The sequence below is a fragment of the Ranitomeya imitator genome, chromosome 5 (genome assembly GCF_032444005.1).
Source record: "Ranitomeya imitator isolate aRanImi1 chromosome 5, aRanImi1.pri, whole genome shotgun sequence".
NCBI lineage: Eukaryota > Metazoa > Chordata > Amphibia > Anura > Dendrobatidae > Ranitomeya > Ranitomeya imitator.
This window is the reverse complement of record NC_091286.1, coordinates 120,139,668-120,166,356: the sequence shown is the minus strand read 5'-3', so window position 1 is coordinate 120,166,356 and position 26,689 is coordinate 120,139,668. Positions and strand designations below refer to the sequence as shown.

The window sequence follows — 26,689 nt, the reverse complement described above, 5'->3', positions numbered from 1 at the left end:
CCACAAAGTTTGCAGTGAAGTAGAAATTTACAGGAGTCATAGAAATTGGCAATACAGAAAAGGCAAAAAGGACTCCAGGAAGATATGAAGCCCTGCAGAAAATGCTCAGTTAGTCAGCACTGAACAAGGCCTTAGCTGTGGCTTAGTTTCATGATGTAAAATGGGCAGTTTCAGGTTAGAAAGGCATGGTCATGGGGAATATTACCGCACTTGATGCAGTGTACTCCGCAGTGAGAGAAGTCTGACAAATTCACACCAGGTGCCATGTTGTATGGAAGGCGTAGAAGAAAAAAAAAAAGTTTTCAGGAATAAGATTTTATTATTTGACGCCACAGATGAAATAGGTTATGTGTCAGATGGAATAAGCTGATCAAAAGAAAAAAAAAAATAGAAAAAAAAAACAACTTTTCTGATCCGCGTGTCACTCTTATTACCTGAGCTCTACTATAATCACAGCTGAAATAATCTCAACTGGTGTAGTGCCTTCCTTGTCCAAAACCAGACTGGTTATATTGATAGCCTCCATGCTGAAAGTGCTGCTCAAATTGACCCCCTTGGTTATAGCTCTGTGCTCCACGACCACCCCAACCACCACCATGTCCTCCTCTTCCACCACGGCCACCCCGCCCTCCTCTGCCACCTCCACGGCCACCTCCTCGGTCATTCTGATGGCCACTGTCTTGATATCTGTTGTCTTGTTGGTAGCCTCCGCCCTGAAATCCACCTCCAGAGTAGGATGAGCCTTGGTAGCCACCATATCCTCCTCCTCCTCCTTGATAACCACCTGAATTTTGGTAACCACCACTGTTTCCTTGATAGCCACCACCACCTTGGTAGCCCCCAGTTTGAAATCCAGAATCTCTATAGCCACTATCTTGATAGTGTCCACCAGTATTACTGCCACCACCATCTGTCCAGTTTCCTTGAACTTTGCTTCCCCTACCACCTCTGTTACCACCTTGATCATATCCGCCTCTTCCTCCGCCTCGACTACCACTTTGTTCATAGCCACCTCGACTGCCACCGTGTTCATAGCTGCCTCGTCCTCCACCATGTTCATAGCCTCCGCGACCACCGCCATGTTCATAACCTCCCCGACTGCTGCCATGTTCATAGCCTCCTCGACCGCTGCCATGTTCATAGCCTCCTCGACCACTGTAAGACTGTTCATAACCACCTCGTCCACCACCTCTTCCACCTTGCGGGGGTCCATCTTGTCTCTTCTGCCAGGGAGGCATTTCTGGAGGAGGAGCCTCTATTTCATTGGGTCGGCCACCTCTATCAGGAACTCTACCCATTAATATCTGAAAATAAGGACACTTATTACTTATATGGGTTATGGAGATTTCTAAAAATAATAATAATGATTCCTGCATGAACGTACAAATACAGGATACATAAATTGTAACTAGCAGACTATGGGGGGAGGCAAGTACTGGGCAACTGGCAGGAGAAATCTGGCAGAAAATCACAAGCTCCAGCATACTTTGGACTAAGACCAGGGTACAGAATGTTGGTAAATACCTTTCTTTTAGTTTTTCAAAGAGAGTCAAGAAAATAAGATTAATATGTAAAAACAGACATGTATTTCACATTTCAGTGTAACTGAAGACTGCCGAATCGTGACAGTGCAATTTGCTCACTTGCGGTCAAGTGTCGACTAGGCTCATCTGGCTTCTTTCAAAAGCAGTGAACTGCGAGACGTTATATGAGACCAGGTGGCACGTGACCGAAGTATCCAAATCGCATGCAGAATCATGTGACCGTTCTCCAGCTCAGGGCATTCAGGAAAATCGTGACAGTCTGCGCATTTCACAGCATCACAATTCAGCAGTCTGCAGTCACATGGAGTGGCTGCAGACTTTTCATTTTGACCTGGACAATCCCTTTAATTATTAAAATGAATGTTAAGACATCTCAGTATGTATACATTCGTCAGCCAAATATATTCGACATGATGCATTCAATTAGATTACCGGAAACCGAATCACAGTGGTAAGAAGACTTAGGTAAAAGATGCTAATTAAAACTGAAGTTATCTGCTGAGAATTTCATTACTTAAAAGAAAATTCAATTTACACTTTAGCAGCCAGTCATCAGGATGGCTGGAGCCCACTGTAAGGCGGCCTTCCATGAGTAGTAGAAACATTCATTTTTAAAAAGGTTGAGTGTTAAAGAAAACCGGTCATGTCACCAAACGCTATTAATCTGCAGATATAGGGTTAATCTGAAGGTTAACGTTGGTCCGATGTTGTCAATCTACAATACTAAAAGTAGGACTACCAGGAGAAAATGTTATTTCATGCATAAAGGCGTGCAGGTAGCAGCTACAGTTACCGCTCATAGCGTTGTTAGCAGTGGCTGTAAGAACGCCCCGACACGGTGACGGCCCGCTCTGCACATATGGGCTTCACAGGAGCCATCACTCACAGCGCCCAGGCACCACTCACTAAACGGTAACTGACGCTGCTCCGTGCACAGCTCTATGACTGAAAGCCGGCAGCTTTCATTTCCTCCCAGTAGCCCTGCTTTCAATAATGAAGCCAAACAGCATTGTAATAATATTAACCTGTAGATTATCCACATATTTGAAGGTTAATAGCATTTGAGGACATGACAGGTTCCCCCATGACAGAGTCCAACAGGTAAAAGGGAATGAATCTTCAATATAAAGCTGAACCACTATTCATAATACTTTACATGGGAACATCTCACTACTTGCATAATATCTGATGTGCAATTTTGGAATTAATCGGTTATTCCAACCTATCTTGGACGAGCGGTGGACACCGCGTCCATTATTATTTCTTCTATTTGTGCCGGAATAGGCCTCACCTATACTGTCATCCTATTACAAGTGGGGTTTTAACCCTCTGTGACCCAAAAAAGGTTATATGCTCTATGAGAGCACATTGATGAAGGTCTAATTTTGACCAAAACGTCTACTGTATGTACTCTCCTTAATAAAATTTTCACTGCATCTCACAACGTGTGTGCCAAGTTTATCTTTAATATTATACGGTTTGGGCACCTACTTGAGCACCACGATTATAGTTGTGCCTGCCTACGGCCATAATCTAAATTCCAGCATGACAATGACCCAAAACACAGACAGGGCAACTAAGGAGTGTCTCTATGAGAAGCATTTCATGGTCCTGGAGTGGGCTAGCCAGTCTCCAGACCTGAACCCAATTGAAACTCAATGTTGCCCAGTGACAGCCCCGAAACCTGAAAGATCTGGAGAAGATCTGAATGGAGAAGTTGGCCAAAATCCCTGCTGCAGTTTGTGCAACCTTGGTCAAGAACTACAGGAAACGTCTGACCTCTGTAATTGCAAACAAAGGTTTCTGCACCAAATATTAAGTTCTGTTTTTCTATTGTATCAAACAGGGCTGTGGAGTCGGTAAGCCAAACCTCCGACTCCTCAATTTCCATGACACAGACTCCACCAAAATGGGCTCAGACTCCACAGCCATGGTATCAAATACTTATTTCATGCAACAAAATGCAAATTAGTTATGCAAAAATCATACAATGTGATTTTCTGGATTATTTTTAGGTTGTGTCTCTCACAGGTGAAGTGTACGTACAGTAAAAATTACAGACCTCTTCATTTTGTGTAGGAGAGAAAACATGCAAAATCGGCGGTGTATCAAATGCTTATTCTCACCACTGTATATGTATGTGTGTATACACACTTATATTTATCTTTTTTTACACAACTGTGTCTCGACTCTAACCACTACCATGTCACCCACCTTATTAATGGCACAGGCGGTCTTCTCCCGGATCGAACCGCTACTAGTTCTCAAGATTTTTGAAAGATCATGCCGAGCCGCCAACAAGTGTGCAACAGAGATGGAGCTTTTACCTGACAAGGCTGCCCGCTTAGGCTGGTAAACCTTTGCCAGTTTTTCAGACTGACTCTGTGACAAGAGAAGGAAATCAAACGTTATGGAAAGGAATGACTCCTGGAGAGAGAAGTCCTAGCATTTCAACATGTTCAAGGATTTGGCTGTACAAACATGGCCATCAAGGTCTTGTGCGCAGACAGACCATTTTCCAGGCACTGACACTCTCTAGTGGTAGAGATGAGTTTTGCTTGCAGTTCTTAGCAAACAACATTCACAAGAATCTGAGCTAAATGTCTTCACTGGTGGTGCTTTATAAAAGGTTCCCATAACAGAATTTAATCAATGGCGTATTAACTAGTTATGCCCTGAAATCATTCAGGCTTTGGTACAAATAAGGCGGGGCAGCCTGTATTCTTAATAGGAAAGTGGATGCACTTGTAGATCGATGGCAGATACATGATCAGCCATAACAAATACATGGCGGGAAAAAACAGATAATAAAAATTTCCAGCTAATTGTATTCAGGACACTTTGCATAGACTATAATATTCCCTTATATATAAATAACAAATAAATCTAATTGACTTCTGGTGGAAAATGTACCAAACTGCATTCTAAAATAAGGCTAAAAAAATTACGGAAGTAGAAACCCAATCAATTTCTGTACATTCACCATCACATCAGACACCGTGAAACTATAGCCATAATGTAAGAAGCTGAACGGCCGGCTCATCGGTGGTCATATCTCAGGGGATACAACACAGAGGCCATGACCGCAGGGATAATATATGAAACGCAGGATTTCGCTTTGTGACACTTTTACCTTTGCCCTATCTGACCAGCCAAAAGACTGAACTGTCACATCCAGACGTTTCACCAACATTTTCCTCCGGACCTCGTATTCGTTGGTTATGGCTTGATTAATTGCTTCTATTTTCTCCTGGAAAAAGAGACAAATATAGATGAAAAGGCTAAACTGCCTAGATCCCTACCAGTTTGGATAAGACCATTTTCTGAATGTACAGGTCCTTCTCAAAAAATTAGCATATAGTGTTAAATTTCATTATTTACCATAATGTAATGATTACAATTAAACTTTCACATATTATAGATTCATTATCCACCAACTGAAATTTGTCAGGTCTTTTATTGTTTTAATACTGATGATTTTGGCATACAACTCCTGATAACCCAAAAAACCTGTCTCAATAAATTAGCATATTTCACCCATCCAATCAAATAAAAGTGTTTTTTAATAACAAACAAAAAAACCATCAAATAATAATGTTCAGTTATGCACTCAATACTTGGTCGGGAATCCTTTGGCAGAAATGACTGCTTCAATGCGGCGTGGCATGGAGGCAATCAGCCTGTGACACTGCTGAGATGTTATGGAGGCCCAGGATGCTTCAATAGCGGCCTTAAGCTCATCCAGAGTGTTGGGTCTTGCGTCTCTCAACTTTCTCTTCACAATATCCCACAGATTCTCTATGGGGTTCAGGTCAGGAGAGTTGGCAGGCCAATTGAGCACAGTAATACCATGGTCAGTAAACCATTTACCAGTGGTTTTGGCACTGTGAGCAGGTGCCAGGTCGTGCTGAAAAATGAAATCTTCATCTCCATAAAGCATTTCAGCCGTTGGAAGCATGAAGTGCTCCAAAATCTCCTGATAGCTAGCTGCATTGACCCTGCCCTTGATGAAACACAGTGGACCAACACCAGCAGCTGACATGGCACCCCACACCATCACTGACTGTGGGTACTTGACACTGGACTTCAGGCATTTTGGCATTTCCTTCTCCCCAGTCTTCCTCCAGACTCTGGCACCTTGATTTCCGAATGACATGCAAAATTTGCTTTCATCAGAAAAAAGTACTTGGGACCACTTAGCAACAGTCCAGTGCTGCTTCTCTGTAGCCCAGGTCAGGCGCCTCTGCCGCTGTTTATGGTTCAAAAGTGGCTTTACCTGGGGAATGCGGCACCTGTAGCCCATTTCCTGCACACGCCTGTGCACGGTGGCTCTGGATGTTTCCACACCAGACTCAGTCCACTGCTTCCTCAGGTTCCCCAAGGTCTGGAATCGCTCCTTCTCCACAATCTTCCTCAGGGTCCGGTCTCCTCTTCTCGTTGTACAGCGTTTTCTGCCACATTGTTTCCTTCCAACAGACTTACCATTGAGGTGCCTTGATACAGCACTCTGGGAACAGCCTATTTGTTGAGAAATTTCTTTCTGGGTCTTACCCTCTTGCTTGAGGGTGTCAATGATGGCCTTCTTGACATCTGTCAGGTCGCTAGTCTTACCCATGATGGGGGTTTTGAGTAATGAACCAGGCAGGGAGTTTATAAAAGCCTCAGGTATCTTTTGCATGTCGCAGAAGCGACACCTGTAGCGCTCACACTAAAACAAAACCTGCAGCAGATAGTATCGCGGAACCACCCACCCGCAAGAAATAGATAAATCTAAAAAGAAAAGGAAAATCTGCGCTGGGAAAATACACACACTAGAGGACCATAAAAACTATAAAGTGTTAATACATAGAACTCAAAACATGTAAACAAATAGAGAATAAGAAATTAATAAATAAAATAAAAATAAAACCGGCACCGTCAGCAAATGGAAAAAAAGGAGAGACAGCCCAATACCACCACACTATATTTACTTACTTGGATTTAGCCTCTACCATAGCAGTACACCTAACGGCTCCATTCAGTAGCGCGGACGCGCCATTTTACACGCAGGCTAACGCTGCCACCGGCCGGGGCAGTGCCTGCCATCGTGATCCAGATCAGGAGAATTTGCGATACTCATCTCATCTGACTTTCTTCGGGCACCGCAAGCATCCAAGACTTCGGAACAATCTGCTCTATCGTCTTCCTGTACATCGGCCGCAAGGCATGGACTTTTTGGGACATTCCAAGTGACTATATCGCAGCTATTTTTATCTTCCTTGGACGATTTCATCAGGTAGTGACACAATAGTGTTTATCGTTTATAAGTAAATATAGTGTGGTGGTATTGGGCTGTCTCTCCTTTTTTCCATTTGCTGACGGTGCCGGTTTTATTTTTATTTTATTTATTAATTTCTTATTCTCTATTTGTTTACATGTTTTGAGTTCTATGTATTAACACTTTATAGTTTTTATGGTCCTCTAGTGTGTGTATTTTCCCAGCGCAGATTTTCCTTTTCTTTTTAGATTTATCTTTTGCATGTGTTTAGAGTTAATTAGTTGATTCAGAAGATTAGGGTAATAGGTCGTTTAGAGAACCTTTTCTTGATATGCTAATTTATTGAGACAGGTTTTTTGGGTTATCAGGAGTTGTATGCCAAAATCATCAGTATTAAAACAATAAAAGACCTGACAAATTTCAGTTGGTGGATAATGAATCTATAATATATGAAAGTTTAATTGTAATCATTACATTATGGTAAATAATGAAATTTAACACTATATGCTAATTTTTTGAGAAGGACCTGTATACAGGGTTGTGGAAAACATTACAAATCGTTCACCTACCATTTCACATTCCCATAGTCATCCTATTGGTTCTACCAACATATCTAAGCGGCATCATGAAATGAAATGTCCATAAAGAGTTGAGGTGCAACATCTTTCACTCTGTATCTGCTCTCTATTAGATGTTAAAAAGTGAGGTAAAGAAAGTTCCAACACCTACAGTGCTGGCAACATTCTGATGAAGAGAAACTTTCCTCTCTAAATCGTACAGCATAAAAGTGAAAACAATCTCTGAAAATATTAGGGTGCTATTAAATATAATTATTAAATATTGTGTTCTGTGTCCTCGGGGCATACGTCCGAAATCCCCTGCTAAACGGGTGCGGGCGCATTCGCCGGTGGGGCAATAGACAGTAATGGTGCTGGCAGAGTCAACGTGCATTTTGACGTGCACTGTTTTGATTTTCGGAAGTGTACGCCAACAGGAGGCAGACACGCAGACGTAGAAGACTGAGTCTGAGTGTCAGCCTCTGTTAGGCATTCACTCCAGAAAAAAAGTGCATGGCAGAGAACACGTTCGCTCTGCCATCACCATTAAAGTCTATCGGCCCTGTCGGCGAATGCGCCCGCACCCCGTTTTACAGGGACACGGAAAGGCAATGTGAAAGCACACTTAGATGGATATGTGCACCAACAGCAGTTTTAACTTGCTTTGAGGGATGAGGTGCAGCAGTACCAGGTTTTCCTAAACAGGCTGCCAGTCCCCTGAAGATCAAGGAAAACGCTTGTTCATCTGGAGGAAATGTTACGATTTTAAGCTTTATTTAAAATTATCAATCTCAGCAGCACATCAACACCAGCACCTGTGTAAACAAGGCAGTGTGCTGCCGAGATACTCCATGCACACACAACAACTCTATTTATGATCGTTCCGTGCGCATAGAAGCTTCTTTGAGGCTGATCTAATGTATGCGGGGCTTCCTGACAGGAGATGTTGGAGGAAACAAGGAACCATCAAGTCTAATTAAGGACTGTCGATCCCTCTAATTTTAGGAAGATAGTCCAAGCAGTGTGTAAGTGTCGCTCACAGAGAACATCGGAAAGCTCAGAAGATTGAGGCTCCTGTGTATGGAGGAATCAAGAGAGAAAACTGCCAGCTGAAGCACTCTTTGGCCAATAGCTTTTCAATGTTTATGGGGGCAAAAACCTGCTGACAGATTTATTTTATGTAATCTGAAGACAGCAGGGCATAGAGGCTGAAACACAGAACTCAGGGATGTGTCACTTGTCAAAGTGCTGTTTATTAACTCTGAAGGATTTATCACTAGATTAACATTACCGGACTAGTTTGGTAGTGCCCCTGCTGTGATAAGCAGCTCACTGTCTATGGACTTTGTATGTGGAGAGTCTGGTGTAGGTGGGGCTAGCTTTCTCAGCTCTGCTTCATTTTAAATCTAAAAAGCCTGAGAAATTCTGAAACTAGTAATCTATATGATAAATCATTGGAATCAGCTTCTCTTTACCTACATCATGTAGCAAAAACCTGCTGACAGATTCCCTTTAATGCACCTGAAGAATCATCTATAATTTGCCTGGATATCCATAGAGATTTGTAAACCACACAACCCCTTTAATACGAAGTACAACGTGAACATTGCCTTGTGCGGCTGATCTCTAAGGGCATAAACCATTTACTACTCCTGGCCATTTACTACCAAACAATGACATACAGACATGCCTTTTGTGATTGCTCTCTGGGCTAAAATTGTGCAATCCAAATTCACCTCGACAATGAGCTCATGGGCAACACAAGACAGCTCGGGTATTGTATAAAATCACAGCCATTACTTCTCATGAGGCTGATGAGCCATAAGAACAGAACGGGAAGAGGCATCCTTACAGGCAGGCACGGCTGAGAAGAGAAGGACACTTCAAAAGCTCAGGATTCAGGAGACGGAAAGTTTGCCAACAAGAGCCTTAAAGGGAACCTGTCACCCCCAAAATCGCGGGTGAGGTAAGCCCACCGGCATCAGGGGCTTATCTACAGCATTCTGTAATGCTGTAGATAAGCCCCCGATGTAACCTGAAAGATGAGAAAAAGATGTTAGATTATACTCACCCAGGGGCGGCCCCGCTGTTGGTCCGGGTCCGGCGCCTCCTATCTTCATCAGATGACGTCCTCTTCTGGTCTTCACCCTGCGGCTCCAGCGCAGGTGTACTTTGTCTTCCCTGTTGAGGGCAGAGCAAAGTACTGCAGTGCGCAGGCGCCGGGAAAGGTCAGAGAGGCCCAGCACCTGCGCACTGCAGTACTTTGCATTGCCCTCAACAGGGAAGACAAAGTACACCTGCGCTGGAGCCGCAGCATGAAGACCAGAAGAGGACGTCATCTGATGAAGATGGGAGGCGCCGGAGCGGACCAACAGCGGGACCGCCCCTGGGTGAGTATAATCTAACCTCTTTTTCTCATCTTTCAGGATACATCGGGGGTTTATCTACAGCATTCCAGAATGCTGTAGATAAGCCCCTGATGCCGGTGGGCTTACCTCACCCGCGATTTTGGGGGTTACAGGTTCCCTTTAACCTTCACGGTGCTTTTCATAAGAAGCTGAAAAGAAATAGCCACATGCCTTCCACTTGTAGTCATTTCTCCTCACACTAGTAAGTTTTTGGAGAAATTACCTCATTTATATAGTAAACATGATTTCATTTTTTTCAAACACACATGAAATCTAGTAAGGTAGTGATCCTACTGCCAGTCATGATCTGTACATGCCCTCATCACCTCCCATCTGGCCTACTACAACATCCTCCTCTGTGACCTCCGATCGAACACTCTTGCACCCTTTGAATCCATGTTTGCTCCCTCCACCTCTCCTCATTTCGCTCCTCTTCCACCACACTACCTTCACCATCTAACCATTGACCTTAAAATTTTCTTCTAACTACTGACTTAAGACTGTCCATAACCTGTCCCCTTCCTACATCTCTGACCTAATCTTGGGCAACCTCCCTACACATACTCTCTGGTTCTCACAAGACCTCCTTCTCTTCCTGTCCACCCTTCCCACAACTGTCCACAAAACTTCTACCGCACTTCCAATACTTGAAAATCCACCTTTTCAGGAAAGACAACCCTTCTGCCTCTACACCACGCATTCTACCCTTGTCTACTGTCTCCTTCACCCTTTCCTACAGATCATAAACCATCGTAGGCAACGTTCTCTCCCCATGGTTAGTTACTTAGCACAACCCGTACAAAAAAAAAAGAGGAGTATCTATATAAAAGTAGAATATACTGAGTCTACATACAAGACCTCATGTTCATTGATACTTGCGTGCCACTTTGGTTGCAGTTTGCTAATTAGGGAGCCAAATCTACAATAAGTAATCTTTAGGGAGCCATGAAGCAAGTGCAAGTAGCCTCTGTTACATGCCTAATGCCTAAATCACAGGGTCGACCCTGGCAACACATTACCATCACCAGCTCAACTGCTATGAGATCCAAGACTAAGACATATGATATATTGGTAAAATTAGGGTTGGACAAATACCGAAAGCCAGGGGCTTCATGTGCCTAGAAAGTTGCTGCCAAATCCTGACCTTATGTGTTAATGTCTATAAAAGTTATTTGCTAATGCTTATGGCGAACAAAGAGAAAAATAGGCTCCTAGTGAAACCGACTAAAAAGAACAGAATTTTGTTCATCCCTGTTGCAAACGAGAAATTAAAGTGAACGTCAAACTTTATGAGGAAGTGTCTCCCCCTCATTGCAAACCACCAGATCCACCTCTATTTTGCAGAAAACTCACAGTAACTGAGAATGAGTCCCCAACATGTACAGATCAGCTGTGGGCACCAGGTGCCACATGGACGAGCCACAAAACCAATAAAGGGCATGATGGACCTTACTTATAAAAAATTATTAAAAGAATGACATTGATTTACTATTGAGCAGAGACAGGATTAACTTGTAAGAGTCCATAAATTTTACTTTTGATCAATAGTAGGAAATAAACTCCTAAAGTTTACCCGCACACATTCCCTTCGTTCACGTCTTCTCCCATTCTTTGGTTAAGTATAGTTTCCCAACCATATGTAACATCTACTGTTTATAACAAAGTGTAATGAAAAACACATTGGAGAAAAGTCATCTGAAAAGCCGATGACTATGGGATAGGCTATTACGTGTTGGGTACATGGTCTTCTCAAGTCTTCCTGATGGCAGATGTCAGGGTAAAGGGAAAACAACAATGGCGCATATTAGGCCTCACCATAATGGCTGCTGCTTATTCCCCCACTCCCCTCTCGTTTAAAGAGAAAAAAATTACTTAAAGGGCATTGGTCACCCGATTCATGCTGGCCAAACTGCAAGCATTTCATAGCAACTATACTTTAAAGATCTGTCTGGGACTCATAACCAGGAGACAAGACTAGTCCAGTGCAACCCCTGGCCAGTGCTTCCCACCGCCGCTAGAGTTATATCTGTCAGCTATCTATCTGCAGAAACATAGAAAAGGCATATTTTCTCTGTAACTCCGGACCATAGTCAGAAAAAAAAATACTCATGCAATTAGTTTATTATTATTATTAGGTTATTATTATTATTAGGGGCAATCTAATAACCATGTATAAGGGGGCAATACAAATATCTCTCTGAGGAAGGTGATGGTCATTAGGGAGCATTCTCTGCTTCTGGAGGAGAGAAGGTTTTTCCACCAACATAGAACAGGATTCTTTACTGTTAGGGCAGTGAGAATCCGGAATTGCTTGCCTGAGAAGGTGGTGATGGCGAACTCAGTCGAGGGGTTCAAGAGAGGCCTGGATGTCTTCCTGGAGCAGAACAATATTGTATCTTACAGTTATTAGGTTCTTTAGAAGGACGTAGATCTGGGGATTTTATCCCTGGAATGCCAAAAAGCAGAGGCTTGTGTAGTAGATGCCTGTAGTGGCGCTCCCGCACCTAGCTGGTGTGCTGGCGCTTCCACTGCATATATGTATTATGCTCCCTATGATTGTTCACATAATAAAATTTATACTACTGTGAAAAATAATTCACAAGAGTGTGCGTTGAACTTTAATTAATTTATATTTCGACCTTCTGGTCTGTTACACCAGCACCTCATAGTTATTTAGTCTGAGTCCACGCTAAAGTCCTTTCTCATGGCATCTAAGAGGCATGACCCGGGTGAGGTGATGGGGGCACCAATTGGCTCCCTGCAATGTAGTTGCGGAGAACCGATGGTCTTCCACGCCCATTGCTGCCATCTTGGTACTCCAGTGAAGCCCAGGCACGGCCAGCTAATACACACACATTATATATATATATATATATATATATATATATATATATATATATATATATATATATATATAATGTGTGTACATATACACACTGTAATGTACAAAAAGAGAGGAATTAGAGCAGCACAAAAATGCAAAAGAAAGAAATCTAAAATGGTGTGCATGCAGCGTGTAAGCGCAAGTTCACACTAGCCGCTGAACAGTACAAAAAGACAGAGTGAATACCCTGCAATAAATAAACATCATAGTGCATGAAAATATTATAAGGTACTTAGTTATCATATTTAAAAAAAAAAAATGCAAAAGCCATCCCACCACTCTACGGTGACCATAACTGGGACAGTCCTAACATATTAAAAAAGTGTGGCCTGCCTTTCCTTGAGCTGGGCATTATATTGATGTGGTCTCCCTCGGCTGTGTGTCCACTGGCTGGGCCCAGTCCTCCTCAGCCCTTATCCACATGTATGTCACTTTACAAAGGGTAAGGTTTTAATATTATAGGACTGTCCCAATCAGGATCACCGTGGAGTGGTGGGATGGCTTTTGCATTTTTTTTAGTAAGAAAAATATGTTAACTAAGTACCGTATATAATTTTCATGCACTATGCCGTTTATTTACTGCATGGTATTCAATCATTATGTTTCTGTCTTTGTTTTTTTTTTCAGCTCAGAGAACAGAAAAGCAGCCCCCATACAAGGGGGACAGTGAAAGAACAAAGGGACTCAAAAACATGGAAGAACAAATGGCACAATTTTACCTCACTTGCAGATTTTTTTCCCCATTTCTGGTACATTATATAGTAAAATGGAGGATATCATTTATCATTCAAAACAACGACTTTTCCCGCAAACAACAAGCCCTGATAAGGCTTTGTCGATGGAAAAATAAAAAAAACTCTTGGAAGAAGAGGGAAAAATGTGAACAGAAAATCAAAAAGTGGCTGCATCTCAAAGGGTTAAAGTTTATCCAGCAATCTGCCCATGTGAACAAATGCCAACCTGATGGGATTTCCTATTCCGCAGTCATGGAAATAGAGTATGTTTGTATAGGGAAACTACTCACCCAGTGAGATGGCCCCAGCGTCTTGCTTAGGAGGGGCTTTCCTAGATGACTGGGCGGCACTTTTGCTAAAGTTTCTTTTAACTAGGAAAACAATGCACAAGATAAAACATGGAGAAATCAATAAAACTTTATATTGTGATTATCGGGGGAATTTTGATTACATTATGTTGAAATTATCAATATTTAATAACACTTTAACCACTTTGCGGTGGTTTAGGCTACCCTGGACCCCTGATTCCCTGTCTGGGGTACGTGAAATGTGCCAATTGTTGTCGGGCAGCGACTATAGATACACACTCTTGTACTTGGCTCCTGTTACTGCTAAGCAATTAAAGATGGGCAAGAACCTGCCAGAAAGATAATATTAATGTACGGGGCGGCTGTTCGAGTAATCAACAATGCATTCTAAATACCTATGCGTGTGCTAGCCTGCAATACAGAGGGCAGGGCATCAGCAGGGTGCTGGCACTGGTCGCTGTACTGGTCCATTAATTGTGCGGCTATCCACTATCCTTGAATCATTTGACAGTGGAATACATTTTCTTTTAGGCATGGATGGGGCATACTAACCTTCCAGTGCCCCCTCAGATCCAGCACAGGCCACTCTGAACGTCTATGCCGGCTGAGGAAGTGGTGTCTGCTGTGTCTGGCAGACATAGGACTGCTACAGAGGTCAGAAGAACATGTCATGGATCGTTCTCAGAAGAAGCTCTCTTATAGTTACTTGACCTCTGCAGACAACCACAAGCTCCAGCAGTCCTGTGCCTTCCAATTGGAGTGGACACCGCTTCTGTAGCAGGTATAAACCTATGGAGCGGCATGTACTTGGTCCACAAGCTGAAAATGACTGTTTAGAAAATTTTTTTTCACATATATTGGTTTTATGACCAAACATAAAAATGTATACAAATAGCAATTGTAAAAGGTAATGGCGGAACCACTGTGCGGCGATCCGAGGAGAGCATGGAGGGGCATTACTAGGAAACACCTGACTTTTCGCTAGAGTCCCTGATGGTGGGGTTAGACTTTGCTTCAGATGGAAGGCAGGTGTTACTCCAGGAGAAACCTCGTACGAACGGCGGCTGACCTCCATAGGGGCAGTAGGTGGAAAGGCCAGGACTAGATGTACTTTACAAGTACAGGCAGGCACAGCAGGAATACTCGGAGACACGGCAGGTGTACACAGGTACAGTTGCTATACAGATTGGCACAGCAGGCGCTGGTAGACAAGCCCGATATACAGGCAGGTAGGTGCTGGTAGACACGCCTGACATACAGGCAGGCAGGTGGAGGCGGGCACGCCCGATATACAGCCAGGCAGGTGCAGGCAGGCACACCCGATATACAGGCAGTCAGAAGCAGGCAGGCACGCTCCATATACAGGCACACAAGGCAAGTACGGGCAGACAGGTACAGGACATGGAAGCTGACTGGCATGTACTGGGGACCTCAGAAATAGCAAGCATGCAGACTACCGACATTACACGTCGCTCAGGCATCTCCCATCAGGTGGAGCTGCCTTAAATAAAAGATGCCTCCCAGCCATTGGCTGGGAACAAATTAGGACAGTGGGCGCTGTCCCTTTAAGGAGGAAGCGTGTGCGCACCCTAAGCACAGTGACCAGGTATCTGCGAGCAGTGGGCAGACCCTGGGCAGCAGTCGAAGGGGGAGAAAGTGCAGGACTGGGGCTGTGGCGGTGAATGAGTCAGCGTCCCTGCCAGTGGAGAGGAGAAACGTGCAGGGTTGCCTGTGATACAACAACAAAGTATTAGCAAATCGTGGAAACCGAAAGTCTCCAACAATGTAATGACGAGAGTAATTAAAACAGCCTAAGCTAAGTAAATAACAATTCAACACGAAGTGTCCAAGAATCGCCTCAAACCTGAGGAGGAAAGGCTGGGGAAAACCAACTGAAAAGAGAGAATAAGAGAAGAACAGGGAGGAATGAAAGGGAGACGACGAAACAAAAGAACAGGAATGTGTAGGGAGCAGAAAAGAGGTGGGGAACAGGGGCGGACTGGAAAACATTATACTATTAAAAAGCTGAGATGCAGACGGCTTAAAATGGAATTATTTCAGATTGATCTGGACCTATAAAAGGGGAGGCTAGGAAAGCATCGCAGTGGAACTATTTATTGGCATTTCTCATCTTTTCCTTCTGTGTTTGAATTATCAGCATGTCCAAGTGCTGGGTCACAGCAATTTCTGCAAACTATTCTGCCAAGGATGCTATATTTGGAGATTTCCAACGACGTGGAATGATTGTTTTGGCAACTTGCAGCAAATGTCGCAGGAGTGATTTTTTTTTTTACAGTTATGTCCAGACATAGGGAACATGAACAGCATGAACCAACTAAGGTTTATTTTTAAGGTATTGCCAAACCCGTGAACCTCCAAATCACCTTAATGACTCCCTCTGACAAAATCCACCAAATGTGTCAGCATGCCCTGAGAAGCCAGACAACACCAGCATAGGTTTGAGATCTCTGGGGAATCCGTGGTCCTCTGTTGGAGGGGAGGTTTAGAATTTTAAAACCATTCATGCCTGAAAATGTCACAGGTGGACAACTCCTTTAAAGGAAGCTACCCGAATAAATCAATGTCTGACCCTTTATTAACCTTTCCAAGATGACCCATGCCAGCAACCCATGTACAGACAGCAGTTTCAGGAAGAGCTCCTCATCGGCGTACAGAAGGGTTGAGATGGGCGAATGAGACACTTTCGATGTACCCCAAAGCAGATGTCTGCAGAATTAGCTAAAACAGCATCACCTTTCAGAGTTAAAAAAAAAAAAAACTTACTTTTTTTTCAATTCCGCTGAAAAACTGGAACATGGTTATATTGGCTGGAGGTTTGGACATTCCCAGAGTCATGCACACAGCCTTCAGCTCCGTGAACACCTCGCTGCCGCCATCTTGCTCTTTTTTTGCAGGTATATTTACACACAACATTCTTGCCGCTTCAAGTTCGGATAGCAGATATGCTGTGGAGGGGTAGGGTCACAGCGACAGGTTACCATTTATCCATACAAGGTACTTCTAACAACAATACTTTTAGAGATCGTCAAAAAGATGTGCACGACCCAGGTCCAGTGACTGTGCCACTAGTGTGTCGCCGCTGGACCTGAGCCCGGCGATCCTCCCCGTGTCTTTCCTGATTAGTAGGGGTGAAGAGATGTAATTATTGCGATGCCTTGTGCGCATGATTTTGAGGCAGGCCTAATAATCATAAGAGGAGATGGGATCCTGGCAGGTAGAGGGAGGTTCACAGGGCTCTGGTCTCATGGCCATAGATTTCCAACATGGCTACCATCATTAAACATTTGGCAAGGAATTGTCTGAAAAGTCAGTCTCGTAGCATATTTACCCAGACAGTCACAAGGTTTGATATTGGATTTTATGGTGTGTGCAGGAAACAAACCAGAGGAGATTCTTTGGAAAGCTGCACATGCCGTGCAATGCTGGGGTATTGGGTGTACAACGATGCCTAACTGAAAGAACAATAAAGTAATAATTCTTGTGTCCAGTCTGGAGGGCGAACATGCTTCATGCCAACAGGAGTGGTTGGGGTGGTTCAGAGCAACTGATGGCCATAGACACAGTCATATGAAAGGTGGCATTTCAGTACGGCAAGTCTATTAAAGGAGTATTCCATATATTAGCAAGTAATGATTGCTGGGAGTTCAATCTCTTGAATGTCCACTGATCCTGAGAATAAAACAGCCGCAGCTCTAGAGCGCCCCCACTGTGACCCACAGTGCAGGGAACTGCTCAAAGATGACATTGTACAGAGGAAAAAACGTGTAGGGGACACAGTGTGACGCCCTCATTCTCAGAATCGATTATGGAGGACAGAGCCCCACTCACCATGTACTTGTATATACAAGTAATATGCCACTTGCTAAAATGGAAAAACCCCTTTTAGCACAGTTTGAAGTCACTATAGAAATGTAATCACATGGCAATCACTTAATTAAAGGGTTATCCACTCCTGAATGACCCATCAGTGATACGCAAAGAAAAAAAAAAAATATCCACTCACCTTCTGAATCGGCGCCGCTCTTCCATGTCTATTGCTGCATTTCCCACTGGCGCCTGGCATCAACATTCCAGACTTCACAGCCAATCAGCTGAATGTTTTGCCAGGAGACAATTGGAAAGACACAAAAGTGGCGCAGGACTGGGTGGAGAATAGAATTTTTTTGTCACCTCCCTTGGCCCATCAAGCCCTTTAAAATGTAGATAAAACTGTAATGAGATCACTTACTTAGGAGGAGTAGGCAGTTTTTCTTATCAAGAAGGCGTTTAGTGACATCTCCTGATGTCAAGGATGTATACGGACAGTTCATCTCCGTCAGCAGACCACTCATTTCTAACTGGAACCCTTCAGCTTCAGCGGGGCCTGGAAGGAAAGCACGGAAATATAAAAAAATGGGAGAAAACAACGTACTTTATGCATTTATGTACAGTGAGAAAAAAAAATAAGGATGCGCACACAGCTTTACGGACAAGGTGCAAGCTGAAACAGAAGGATCCGCAATATAGAAAATGGTCAAATAGCTGCACTCTCAATTAGTTTGCTTAAAGTATTTAATTTGACAAAATTTGCACCAAAAAAATAAAATAAATAAATAATACAGTTTTCAAGTGAAACCAAAGAATCAAAAAGCGTGTGACGTTTCAACCTTGATAAGGTCTTTCTCAAAGGATGCTGAAAAGACAAATTAAATACATATCAATATACATATCATAATGTGGTATATGCAGTTTTAGAATTGCAATTAAACAAGAAAAAATGAAAATTAACACAGACATTGATATAATGATTAATAAGTTCAAGTCGCTGTTAACCAACATTATTCTGTGAACATATAAACTAGAGAAATGGCATTGATCAAAGAAGGAAAGGGGGGTCAAAATAACAACAGGAGCTTGCTTCAAGAAGAGTTTAAATGAAGTAGGAAATAGGGTAACCAAATAGGACTGGCCTATTAATGATTCAGAATGGCCAGAGAGCTGTTATGCAGTTTTGGGGCTGGTGTTATGCTGGAAAAATAATGGCCCATATTTAATGTGCTGTTCCTTTAAGAGAAACAGGGCTCTAGACAGAGTGATCGAAAAAACATTATGCTAAGTACTAACCATTGGTGTCCAGTCTTCAGTTAAGCGCAATCCAGCGCTGTATGGGGCGCTGTGCCAGGGCGCATGTTGCAGCGCTATAGTGGTAATGTGTGGACATTGGTGACAGTGGATGCGTATAAATGGGCGCCGGGCGGTATACTTCCGGTGTGTCTGACCCGGAAGCAACCGCTGTAAAGCTCAAGGTAAGCCTGAATGGTTGTGTAGCCACGCGCATGCGCACTGGAGTCACAATTCGTTATCAAAGTGAGGCTTGGAACTCATGAAGTAGTAAGTCTGCGCAGTGTGACTAATTAGACACATTGTGGTGTGAAGGGCGGAAATTAGCATTGTATGGCCGTAACAGGAGACAGAGGTGAATGATCCTATGACAAAGTGCATGTGGAATGCAGATGGATGTATTTGTTAAAAATAAGAGTAAATGAGAGTGAAATGAAAAAAATTAAAATGAAAAATCATGCCATATTCAATAAGGTATTTTATAATTTGATGGATAAAAAAAAATGATAAAAAAGGAAATAAGAAATAAAATGATAATAAAAATGAAATATGATGAAACAAATAGAATGGAAAATGAGAATACGGTAAATAAAATTAGAAATAATGCTGATAATAATAATAAATAATAATGATAAAACATAAAATAAAAACAAATAAAACTAAATAAAACAAAAAGCAGAAAATACAAAAAATTAAGTACTGGAGTACTTATTTGAAGCAAGCTCCTGTTATTTTGATCCCCCTTTCCTTCTTTATCTTTACCCTTGATCAATGCTATTTCTCTAGTTTATATGTTCACAGAATAATCTTGTTTGTTAACAGCGACTTGAACTTATTATTCATTTTATCAATGTCTGTGTGTTAATTTTCTCTTTTTTTCTTGTTTCATTGCAATTCTAAAACTGCATATACCACATCATGATATGTATATTGATATGTATTTAATTTGTCTTTTCAGTGTCGTTTGAGAAAGACCTTATCAAGGTTGAAACGTCACACGCTTTTTGATTCTTTGGTTTCACTTGAAAGCTGTTTTTTTTTTGTGGTGCAAATTTTGTCAAATTAAATACTATCAGCAAATTAAGTGAGAGTACAGCTGTTTGACCATTTATTATGTACAGTGAGAACATAGAAGTTCGGATAGAGGTAAAGGATGAAGCTGATCGCACAATCCTGGTGATAAAAGATCGCCTACCAAAAGTGAACAGTGAAATAAAAGGATACAACACCCCAAGGAAAGCGCTATATATTAATGGGTATATTTGGAACTTTATAAAAAACAAAATATGTACCTGAGCACTAGCAGGCAGGTAATTGCAACTTACCTGCCTGTTGTGTACGGCGCCATTCCTCCCCTGCACACAGCGGCCACAGACGCTCCTGCCGGGGATTCAGAAGCCTCTGCTGACGTCAAGTCTACAGAGCGGAGGCCCTTTTTCCACTCAGCTCTGTCGAAGAGGTGGGACTTTCGATGTCATTCTGATTGACAGCCAGATCCATGCTGCCTAACTGGAGGAGCTGGCTGTCAATCAGAATGACGTTAGAAGTCCCGCCCTCCCTTCTAAATTTTTTAAATTAATCCGTGTATACATGCATGGAATATAGTGTGTGTTAATATACTCACCTACTGCTGCGCTCTCCGGTGTCCAGCACTGTTCTTTTCCTCTTCTCATCGATGTCACCGCAGTTCAGACTAGCCAACTAACTATATGCGTGAGCCAGAAATCTCATTTACAATGACAGCCTACGGTGCCACATTGTGACGCTCCATAGACTTCCAAGTCAGGCAGAGTGCGGCATGACCTGGAGAGTCTGCAGAGGGGTGACGTCACTGAGAACAGGAACAGAATGGCGCATGTACACACATTTCACTTAAATAAATATATAGATTGGAGGGCTTATTTTGCCATTTGCTTGGAATGAGGTGTCGGATTTCCAGTAAAAATTTCAGCCAAAAGGTGTTTGCACTTGTCCATAGACACCTTTCATTCTGGACATCAGTGGTGGTCTATCATCCCACCCAACATGATATATTCATGTCCCTTATATTATCTACTTACTATTAGTGGCTTCTACATTCTCTTCCAATTTGCAGAACAGCCTCAGCTCCGTTACCAGCCAGGCGCAGAGCTTGGTATACTCTGGGGACAGGGCTCCTTGAGCGGCAGCTTGGACCAAGGCCCCCTCATCCATTAATGATCCTTTGTACCTGTGGGGCATAGTTATAGAGTTATTAATGAAGAGGGCATCAACATTACACTCATACTGATAACACAGATCAGCACACAATGCATGATTACATCAATAACCATGTAGTTAGTGTAATAATAGAAAGTAGTGTATTAATAGAAAGAAGCGGGTTTTTGCTTTCAGCTCTGATAGACTATCTAAGGTTAGTTCTATACGTCTGACTGCTATTGAGGGTGTGCGGGCACCTGCGGAGGTCACAGCGGTAGGCCGGTTTCACACATCTAACTTTCACAGACCAAGTACGGGTAATGCTGTCAATTCTGGCTGAAGATCTCCTGACTCAAACTCAATGGCCTCATATATACAAATATGGTAAGATGGAGACCCTCAGCTGTCTATCGAATGCTTGTGTGGTGGACAGCTATTCCTCCCAACCCCAGCTCCCCATAGGTAGCTCAACGATGAGGCAGGGGACATATTGAGGTAGTAGGGAGCTGACTGATGGGGCCGGGGACATACTGGGGTAGTAGGGAGCTGACTGATGAGGCCGGGGACATACTGGGTAGTAGGGAGCTGACTGATGGGGCCGGGGACATACTGGGTAGTAGGGAGCTGACGGATGAGGCCGGGGACATACTGGGTAGTAGGGAGCTGACGGATGAGGCCGGGGACATACTGGGGTAGTAGGGAGCTGACGAATGGGGCCGGGGACATACTGGGGTAGTAGGGAGCTGACTGATGAGGCCGGGGACATACTGGGGTAGTAAGGAGGTGACTGATGAGGCCGGGGACATACTGGGTAGTAGGGAGCTGACGGATGAGGCCGGGGACATACTGGGGTAGTAGGGAGCTGACTGATGAGGCCGGGGACATACTGGGTAGTAGGGAGCTGACGGATGAGGCCGGGGACATACTGGGGTAGTAGGGAGCTGACTGATGAGGCCGGGGACATAGTGGGGTAGTAGGGAGCTGACTGATGAGGCCGGGGACATACTGGGGTAGTAAGGAGGTGACTGATGGGGCCGGGGACATACTGAGGTAGTAGGGAGATGACGGATGATATCCGGGACATACTGGGGTAGTAGGGAGCTGACGGATGAGGCCGGGGATATACTGGGGTAGTAGGGAGCTGACTGATGAGGCCGGGGACATACTGGGGTAGTAAGGAGGTGACTGATGGGGCCGGGGACATACTGGGGTAGTAGGGAGCTGACGGATGAGGGCGGGGACATACTGGGGTAGTAGGGAGCTGACTGATGAGGCCGGGGACATACTGGGGTAGTAGGGAGCTGACGAATGGGGTCGGGGACATACTGGGGTAGTAGGGAGCTGACTGATGAGGCCGGGGACATACTGGGGTAGTAAGGAGGTGACTGATGGGGCCGGGGACATACTGAGGTAGTAGGGAGATGACGGATGATATCCGGGACATACTGGGGTAGTAGGGAGCTGACGGATGAGGCCGGGGACATACTGGGGTAGTAGGGAGCTGACGGATGAGGGCGGGGACATACTGGGGTAGTAGGGAGCTGACTGATGAGGCCGGGGACATACTGGGGTAGTAGGGAGCTGACGAATGGGGCCGGGGACATACTGGGGTAGTAGGGAGATGACGGATGATATCCGGGACATACTGGGGTAGTAGGGAGCTGACGGATGAGGGCGGGGACATACTGGGGTAGTAGGGAGCTGACTGATGAGGCCGGGGACATACTGGGGTAGTAGGGAGCTGACGAATGGGGCCGGGGACATACTGGGGTAGTAGGGAGCTGACGGATGAGGCCGGGGACATACTGGGGTAGTAGGGAGCTGACGAATGGGGCCGGGGACATACTGGGGTAGTAGGGAGCTGATGGATGAGGCCGGGGACATACTGGGGTAGTAGGGAGCTGATGGATGAGGCCGGGGACATACTGGGGTAGTAGGGAGCTGACTGATGAGGCCGGGGACATACTGGGGTAGTAGGGAGCTGACGAATGGGGCCGGGGACATACTGGGGTAGTAGGGAGCTGATGGATGAGGCCGGGGACATACTGGGGTAGTAGGGAGCTGACAGATGAGGCCGGGGACATACTGGGGTAGTAGGGAGCTGACTGATGAGGCCGGGGACATACTGGGGTAGTAGGGAGATGACGGATGATATCCGGGACATACTGGGGTAGTAGGGAGCTGACTGATGCGGCCGAGGACATACTGGGGTAGTAGGGAGCTGATGGATGAGGCCGGGGACATACTGGGGTAGTAGGTAGCTGACTGATGCGGCCGAGGACATACTGGGGTAGTAGGGAGCTGATGGATGAGGCCGGGGACATACTGGGGTAGTAGGGAGCTGACTGATGCGGCCGAGGACATACTGGGGTAGTAGGGAGCTGATGGATGAGGTGAGGCCGGGGACATACTGGGGTAGTAGGGAGCTGACTGATGAGGGCGAGGACATACTGGGGTAGTAGGGAGCTGACGGATGAGGCCGGGGACATACTGGGGTAGTAGGGAGCTGACTGATGAGGGCGAGGACATTCTGGGGTAGTAGGGAGCTGACTGATGAGGGCGAGGACATACTGGGGTAGTAGGGAGCTGACTGATGAGGCCGAGGACATACTGGGGTAGTAGGGAGCTGACGGATGAGGCCGAGGACATACTGGGTAGCAGGGAGCTGACTGATGAGGCCGGGGACATACTGGGGTAGTAGGGAGCTGACTGATGCGGCCGAGGACATACTGGGGTAGTAGGGAGCTGACTGATGAGGCCGAGGACATACTGGGGTAGTAGGGAGCTGACGGATGAGGCCGGGGACATACTGGGGTAGTAGGGAGCTGACGGATGAGGCCGGGGACATACTGGGGTAGTAGGGAGCTGACTGATGAGGCCGAGGACATACTGGGGTAGTAGGGAGCTGACTGATGAGGTCGGGGACATACTGGGGTAGTAGGGAGCTGACTGATGAGGCCGAGGACATACTGGGGTAGTAGGGAGCTGACTGATGAGGCCGGGGACATACTGGGGTAGTAAGGAGGTGACTGATGGGGCCGGGGACATACTGAGGTAGTAGGGAGCTGACTGATGAGGCCGAGGACATACTGGGGTAGTAGGGAGCTGACTGATGAGGCCGGGGACATACTGGGGTAGTAAGGAGGTGACTGATGGGGCCGGGGACATACTGAGGTAGTAGGGAGCTGACTGATGAGGCCGAGGACATACTGGGGTAGTAGGGAGCTGACTGATGAGGCCGAGGACATACTGGGTTAGTAGGGAGCTGACTGATGAGGCCGGGGACATACTGGGGTAGTAGGGAGCTGACGGATGAGGCCGGGGACATACTGGGGTAGTAGGGAGCTGACGGATGCGGCCGAGGACATACTGGGGTAGTAGGGAGCTGATGGATGAGGCCGGGGACATACTGGGGTAGTAGGGAGCTGACTGATGAGGCCGAGGACATACTGGGGTAGTAGGGAGCTGACTGATGAGGCCGAGGACATACTGGGGTAGTAGGGAGCTGATGGATGAGGCCGAGGACATACTGGGGTAGTAGGGAGCTGATGGATGAGGCCGGGGACATACTGGGGTAGTAGGGAGCTGACGGATGGGGCCGGGGACATACTGGGGTAGTAGGGAGCTGACGGATGAGGCCGGGGACATACTGGGGTAGTAGGGAGCTGACGGATGAGGCCGGGGACATACTGGGGTAGTAGGGAGCTGACTGATGCGGCCGAGGACATACTGGGGTAGTAGGGAGCTGATGGATGAGGCCGGGGACATACTGGGGTAGTAGGGAGCTGACGGATGAGGCCGGGGACATACTGGGGTAGTAGGGAGCTGACTGATGAGGCCGGGGACATACTGGGGTAGTAGGGAGCTGATGGATGAGGCCGGGGACATACTGGGGTAGTAGGGAGCTGACTGATGAGGCCGGGGACATACTGGGGTAGTAGGGAGCTGACGGATGAGGCCGGGGACATACTGGGGTAGTAGGGAGCTGACGGATGAGGCCGGGGACATACTGGGGTAGTAGGGAGCTGACTGATGCGGCCGAGGACATACTGGGGTAGTAGGGAGCTGACTGATGAGGCCGAGGACATACTGGGGTAGTAGGGAGCTGATGGATGAGGCCGGGGACATACTGGGGTAGTAGGGAGCTGATGGATGAGGCCGGGGACATACTGGGGTAGTAGGGAGCTGACTGATGAGGCCGGGGACATACTGGGGTAGTAGGGAGCTGACTGATGAGGCCGAGGACATACTGGGGTAGTAGGGAGCTGATGGATGAGGCCGGGGACATACTGGGGTAGTAGGGAGCTGACGGATGGGGTCACTGATTCCTCTTGACTGATTCTTTCTATCTAAGGGTATGTTTCCACGTTCAGGAAACGCTGCGTTTTTGATGCTGCGTTGAGCCACAGCGTCAAAAACGCAGCGTCCAGATGTTACAGCATAGTGGAGGGGGTTTCATGAAATCCCATCTACACTATGGATTAAAAGACGCATGCGGCATACTCGCGGAAACGCACATGCGGCGTGTCTTGTAAGAACGCAGCATGTCCTTACAATGCTGAAACAACGCAAAGACAACGCAGGTGACCTGCCAGTGACCTCAGGTGCAGATTTGGTCAGGATTTTACCTGCATAAAATCCTGACCAAATCCTGAACGTGGACACACTGGCTGAATCCGATGTGCACATGTGACCATGGTCCGGGCAGGCAGGTCTCCTGAGCACTGGGACCTGTCAGCTGTGTCCGCCGCCCTCTGTGGTCAGTGCACATGGACACGTCCTATGGTGGGGCCCTAGTCGGCCCTGCACGCCGCACTCCTCAGCCATGTGTGAGCCATCTGCTGACAGCACTGAGGGTGGGGCCTGGACACGTAGCAGGGGCTCGTGTTACCAGTGAACATATGGCGGAACATGGCTGACAACATGCGCTGCTCCTACAGGCAGAGGTCCCTATTCTCCCCGCACTGTAGGGAAGTGCTAGACAAGCAATTGTCCTGTAATGCGGCACTGTGACATGCAGGAGAGTGTGCGGCGCCTCCCAGCTGGGAGCACAATAGGGAACGGGCAGCTCTGCGGGGAGCACCGGGAATAGGTCCCACTGAGGCTGGTGTATGGGGCGACTATAACCGGCTGACCGGAGGAGGAGGAAGCGTGCGGCACATATGGCGGCCATACCCCAGGTCTTCCAGCGCCTCCAGGATGTCATTCTCCATGGTGTCACAGTCCATGGCGTCAGCAGAACCAGCGCTGCACAGCGACGACAGCCGGGGAGATGTGGCAGGACAGAGCCTACTGGGGAAAAGGACCTTTGAAGACGTCACGACCATGCCTCAGCTAGTGGCTAAAGGACCTTTGGTGAGGTCATGATCATGTGATCAGTCACGTGTGTGGGAGGAGTCAGAGTCTAGGTCTCTGCTGATGTGGTAGCTGTGTGTTTAGCTTTCCACTTGTCGCTTCTCTTCAGAGAGGAAGAAGTACTCTAGCGCCATCTATAGGAAGTAGCAATACTAAAAGTATATATCGACTAGCGAGCCTTGTCACATGACTTAGGGTAGAAGCCACAACCAAATTGTTTGTGGCTTTTATCCTAAGCAGTGATAAGACTCATTTGAGAGTCGATATTGACTTCTAGGATTGCGACTTCCTACAGGTGGCGCTAGAGTACTAGTCTTCTTCTCTGAAGAGGCAATTTGCATAT

At 45.8% G+C, this 26,689-nt stretch overlaps 1 protein-coding gene across 1 annotated transcript; it reads right to left on the bottom strand.

Annotated features, from left to right (window-relative positions):
- Nucleotides 1–299: 299 nt before the first annotated feature.
- Nucleotides 300–26,314, bottom strand: FAM98A (family with sequence similarity 98 member A). The gene is made up of 8 exons (XM_069769108.1): nucleotides 26,167–26,314; nucleotides 20,874–21,022; nucleotides 17,942–18,076; nucleotides 16,477–16,658; nucleotides 13,675–13,755; nucleotides 4,678–4,794; nucleotides 3,759–3,926; nucleotides 300–1,304 (listed from the first exon to the last, which is right to left on the bottom strand). The coding sequence occupies exons 1-8, from the start codon at nucleotides 26,217–26,219 to the stop codon at nucleotides 468–470; spliced, it is 1,722 nt and encodes a 573-aa protein (XP_069625209.1). The 5' UTR covers nucleotides 26,220–26,314; the 3' UTR covers nucleotides 300–467.
- Between the last annotated feature and the right edge of the window lie 375 nt (nucleotides 26,315–26,689).